This window comes from Anneissia japonica, unplaced genomic scaffold, assembly GCF_011630105.1.
Source record: "Anneissia japonica isolate Jap-2015-1 unplaced genomic scaffold, ASM1163010v1 scaffold287785_len535756_cov143, whole genome shotgun sequence".
NCBI lineage: Eukaryota > Metazoa > Echinodermata > Crinoidea > Comatulida > Comatulidae > Anneissia > Anneissia japonica.
The window spans coordinates 100045-106401 of NW_022696924.1; the positions used below are offsets into that span (position 1 = coordinate 100045).

General features: G+C 31.9%; 1 protein-coding gene across 1 annotated transcript in view; it reads left to right on the top strand.

The window, feature by feature from the left end:
• The window catches only part of LOC117102172 (myosin light chain kinase, smooth muscle-like), a 68814-nt gene extending 62457 nt beyond the window's left edge, over positions 1–6357 (top strand). The window contains exons 20-23 of the mRNA XM_033242376.1: positions 954–1295; positions 1768–1920; positions 3664–3787; positions 4198–6357. Of these exons, the coding sequence (XP_033098267.1) occupies positions 954–1295; positions 1768–1920; positions 3664–3787; positions 4198–4983 (1405 nt within the window). The 3' untranslated portion in view covers positions 4984–6357. The remainder of the gene's footprint in view (positions 1–953; positions 1296–1767; positions 1921–3663; positions 3788–4197) is intronic.

Here is a 6357-nt window from a genome sequence, read left to right on the forward strand (position 1 = left end):
GAATACAACCCTGGCCATCAGGCGCAAGCTCGGTGGTCTAGAGGTATGATGCTAGTGTTCTGGAGATCGTGGGTTCGAGTCTCGCCGAGAACAACTTGCGATTGTTTTCAAATGTACTGAGTATTTGGTACATTTCCACGTCAGGTAGGGCAAAATTACACCTACTGTGTACAATAAAAAGAATGATAATAATAATTACGATTATAATGATATTAATAATACCACTATTATAATGATAATACTTCTGCTATATTATAATGATAATACTTCTACTACTATTATTATTACTGTCTCTTATACACATCTAGATGTGTATAAGAGACAGTACATACAGGGACCTCAATCTATGCAGACGCCTTAACCAACTGAGCTACTGGGAGTTCATTGATAATTCAAATATCCTATTAGAAGCAACTGGTTTTCCGTAATTTTTCCACATGCATAATGGAACGGCCCTAGCTCTCGATGCACTGCAAGGAACAGTCATCAATATGGTACGCCCACATCTTTTTAAACGACAAGACGGGATCCCAGAAAAGATATATTTAAACAAGCCACGATACAATGTAGACACATATAAATATATACATTTACGCCTAGATTCCTCTTCTTTTTCAGACGTTTTAATAGCATTACCGCAATACAGATTAGTGTATATCTTTATCATATTATTATGTATATTATATTATATTATATTATAATATTTTATATTATATATAGGCATATATATATATAATTATACACAGTCGTCCTCTTTATCATAAGTAATTATATGTTTGTATTACAATGCACAAGCTTGAAGTTTGCAATTCACTAAGTAACAAGTTGATTATGTGACGACTCATCGTTTAAACCTGGATAAATTCCACCTCGATAAACATTACTATCTACAGTTTAAAATGCCCTGTAATATATTATAATTAATTGAGCAACATTTTACATATTATTTTCAGTGTCCGCGGCGGAGAGTTATTTGAACGGGTAATCGATGACGACTTTATTCTAACTGAAAAGGATGTAATAATATTCATGCGTCAGATATGTTCTGGAGTAAGGCACATGCATTCGCAGAATATTCTGCACCTTGACTTAAAACCAGAAAATATCCTCTGTACTGATACCACAGGCAACACAATCAAACTTATTGATTTCGGATTGGCACGAAAATTCGACCCACAGCAGTCGGTGAAAGTGATGTTCGGAACCCCTGAATTTGTGGCCCCGGAAGTTGTTAATTATGAGAAAATTGGATATAAAACAGATATGTGGAGTGTTGGCGTTATTTGTTATATCCTGTAAGTTTCAAATTTCTTACAGAAGAATTGTAAATATTGTTTTTTAATAATAAGTAGTTTCCTTAACTTTACTCTAGGCCTATTTATATTTTTTATTGTTGTTTTTTGTATGGTAGGTGTACAATAGTAAAATAAATTAATACGGTAACACTTTTGGTACACAATGTGTAAGAATATGAATTTTGAGATAAACCACTGGTTGACTGTTTTGCCGTTTCAGTGAGGGAGAATATGACTAGTGTGAACTGTTTTATCTTGATTACCAGAGGATCCACTGATTTAAGTCTTAAATAAAACAAAGAGACAGAGACATTTTCTCAAAATGTCTGTCTCTTTTCGGAGTTAGTCTTTTTGTTTTATTATCTTGATTACATACATTCATTTATTCATAATTTCATTCCATTCATTGATTCAGTCGTTTGAATAGCAAATTGTGTTCGTACAAGCTTACGCGTACGTATTTTTATTTTAGTTTGAGTGGACTTTCTCCTTTCATGGGAGATAACGACGCAGAAACACTGAGCGCAGTTACCATGGCAGAATGGGATTTTGATGATGAATCATTTGATGAAATTTCAGATGAAGCTAGAGACTTCATTGAAAAACTACTTTTAAAGAATAAAGAGTAAGTTGAACATTCAATAGATGGATATTATTATTTTCTGTATATATTTCTGTATATTATTACAGAATTTCTGTTTATTATTATTATTATTATTATTATTATTATTATTATTATTATTATTATTATTATTATTATTATTATTATTGTTGTTGTAATGTTATAATATTATTACTGATTATTGTTATATTATTATTTTATTATTATATTTTTATTAGTGGTTCCCATATTTAATGATGAAGCTGCATCCAATCTGTGATGAACATCATAGGTATATAATCCGGCGCCTAACTTTAGTAATTTAACCGTGGCTGACGGTTGTATAAAACTTTCACGTAAACACCTAGGCACTTTAAATGAACAACTGTTATTACCGTGAAATACGGGATTAAAATATTTGTATCTATTTCTCCATCAATCTAAAGATAATATATGGTGTGTAAGAAAACCTATGTGGTTGGTATATTAATGGAGTGGTTACTCTATTCATAATTTGATATAATAATTATTATAATATAATAATAATGATAATAATGACGACGACGAAAACAATAAAATTATGAGGACGACGATAATAATAATAATAATAATAATAATAATAATAATAATAATAATAATAGAATAATAATTATTATTATTAGCTCCCTCTTTTGAGAATCTGAATCAATGAAGTGCAATTTCTCTAAAGAATTAAATCTATATTTATTCATATATTAATCCAATAATTAAAAATTCCAGTAAACAAGGATCTTAATACACTTAGGCCTAATAATAATTCGCTAAATATATAACAATAATGTTCTACGCAGTAATTGTGTGCATTTTGTTTATTCCAATCTTTCATTTGATTTTCTGTGCCCTCTCATATTTAATCTGTTTGGGCGTTTTCCCCTCTCTTGTGTCCCCTCAACACTGCAGTACCCGCTGCTTACTTGGACTCGAATTCAACACTGGCCATCAGGCACAAGCTCGGTGGTCTAGAGGTATGATGCCAGGCTAGTGATCTGGAGATCGTGGTTTCGAGTCCCACCGAGAACAAATTGCGATTTCGCAATTGTTTTCAAATGTACTAAGTAGGCCTATTCGGTACATTTCTACGTCAGGTAAGGCAAAATTACACCTATACATGTTTCTCCTGACGCAAATCCAGTTATTGTTTATTATTCCATCACGACAATAACAATTACTATCAACACTGTAGTACCCGCTGCTTACTTAGACTCGAATACAACCCTGGCCATCAGGCGCAAGCTCGGTGGTCTAGAGGTATGATGCTAGTGTTCTGGAGATCGTGGGTTCGAGTCTCGCCGAGAACAACTTGCGATTGTTTTCAAATGTACTGAGTATTTGGTACATTTCCACGTCAGGTAGGGCAAAATTACACCTACTGTGTACAATAAAAAGAATGATAATAATAATTACGATTATAATGATATTAATAATACCACTATTATAATGATAATACTTCTGCTATATTATAATGATAATACTTCTACTACTATTATTATTATTATTATTATTAATTATTACTGGTGTTTTTTTACTAGTACTCTCTAATATTTAATATTTACTGATTGCTGATAGGCCGGTTTTTTATACTATAACCTTTTAATATGAAATTTTTTCTTGCCTTCCCTTCTTTAAGGGTAACCAAGGTTTTATGTATATCTGAAATAAAGTTGTTGAAATGTTTAAAAAAAAATATTATTATTGTTGTTATTTTTGTCATTTATTTCATGTATCTAGTAAACGAATGTCTGCAGCTGATGGATTGGAACATAAGTGGCTAACGAAAGACACAAAAACCATGAAGACCACGAAGATCTCCACGGATAAACTAAAGAAGTTCGTCGCCAGGAGAAGATGGCAGGTAAGAAATGTATTACCTTTATTTTTTCATCATCCTCATTTTCATCTTTGTTGGGTTTGTACAGTCACTCTTTGTTCAACTTCAAAATCTATGTATTGAGTTCAAGGTTCAATGTTCGATTCATTCATCATAATATCTTGCATTATTTCTTTTTCAATTCCATTAAAAAAGACACTATATACCTTGCAGACGCGTTGACCATTCTGATGCTTGATGTTAGTGGTTTTAAATTTGTTTAAAGCACAAAATAGTACTGGTATCTATTCTCCGAGATTACCATATTATATTCACATTAAATATGGTTATACAGTATTTATAATATCGACTTTTTTAATTCATATTGATAGGCTTATGATAAGACTATTGTGAAGCAGCAAATAAACACAAGCATTTTTTATCATTTTGTTTAGAAAACCGCTAATGCCGTAAGAGCCATATCACGTATGGCTTCACTTTCTATGTTCGGTACGCGTAATCGATTGTCCAGTCAGGAAGACTCCACCAGCGGCGGAATAACTCCATTCTCTAGCATTTTAAAAAGTAAGCGTGAAGCTTCAAATATCAACAAGTTGAATAATAGTAACGACACCCATGTCGACATTAACTTAAATGAAACCAGTAACAATACGATTCCTAGCAGTTCTAGAAATAAACGGACTGATGATAAATTCGCACCTGTCATTAAAGATGAAAATCCACCTCAAAAACGATCCCCTTCTGGCGGATTAGTGAAGAGGCTGTCAACAGATTCGTTCTCGAAGTTCGTAAGTAAAACATCTGAGTCACTAGTTTCCACAAAAGATGTCAAATCTAAAAAAACAACACAGACAAATGAATCAGGTAATCAAGCCTCAGGAGGGCAGAACGTATGGCCGCACTCCGGACAAAGAGGGTCGAAAGACGGCGTAAAGCCTAAATTTCTTAAGAAAATACGCAGTAGCACAGTCACAGAAGGCCAGCAGGCACAGTTCGATTGTATTGTGATTGGCGATCCTACACCGGTTGTAAAGTGGTATCAAGACGGACTAGAAATTCCCAAAAACGAGCGATATTTAGTGAAAAATTCGAATAATGGCGCTTGTTCTTTGCTCATAATGAATGTCGTCGAAGATGACGACGCTGAGTACACAGTGAAAGCTATAAACGCAAGTGGTAGCATAATGTGTACAGCTGAACTTGCCGTTGACCTTAAGTAAAAAATACAGGATTTTATTAATATACTGTATAGGTTTATAAGCTACATAAAATATAGGCCTATATGTATGTAGGCCAATAAAGGCTTATATATTATATGCTGTACGAGACTAGACAACTGATATTCCATTCAAATTTTGTATAGATCATTTTTTTCCCTTTATATTGTTTTAGGTGTAGTGTCGTACACGTTCTGATTGACGCTGATGATTAATTGCCTTTAAATTGTCTGAAGAAATGTTATAGTTAACGTCTATTTTACAACTTTTATTTTAAGAGGGATTAATGACAAACTAGTTTTGCCAGATAGATAAATTGCTATTAATACTTCCTTTAAACCATTATTTGCATTATATTGTACGATTACTCCTTATCATTTTGTTTATATCAACAATAATAATATTCGGAAGAGATAAATATTGTTCTTATGGTTTCGGAAGAAAAATATCAGTCATTTCCTTTCGCAGAATAATTGTAAAACATTCATATGGTATGTAGGCACTTTTATTACCAACTAATTATTGGTAACAACATTTAAAGTTCTTGACATTATGCTTAACAAGACAGCACAATACAATTTAATATTACATTATATATTATCTATAGACCTATATACTTCCCGTAAACATTATAGATTTAGATTAGAAAAAAAAAATATTATCTTACTGTTTTATGATATTTATATTTACATTTCAATTTATTTCACAAAAAACACCAATTTACATTTCATTGCTTGCAACGTTTGAATGTAGCAAAAAAAAACAGTATTCGTAATATAAGCCTAACTTTGTTTGAAAATTTAGTGTATAATTTTTGAGACTATATTGGTCGGTAGGTTAAGATGTTAATTAAGTATGTAAAAACTCTAGAAGTCTGCTGGAGATGTTGGAAAATGTAATAGACGTTGATAACGGAAGGATTTGGTCAGACTGTCATAATCTTCACGGTTGGGTAACAGACCCGGCTGTGTCAATACCATTCATGCATGCACTACATGTTAACATGTACTAAGGTTTAGTTATTATTTCAGCATCGCAAGAAAATGACATATTCACAGTAAGTTTTGAAGACTTTACCCTTTTAATAACGTAATTAATATAACTAGTAAAATATAATATACGGTACTGGGCATATGTTAAAATGTTTTGGTTTACAAATACAATTATGTTATGTAGCGGATATTTAAAATTTAAAGGATTTGGTTATTAATATGCAACCAATGCTTTTTTAGTTATAGTCACGCTTTTACGTTAGATTTCTTTCAGGATGAAGATTAGGTATATGTATTAGTGTTAACAACACTATAAATACGCATGTAATTAATTAGCAAAGCATTTTGGTATATTCAAAATACGTATTAAAATACAGTCTTAAAA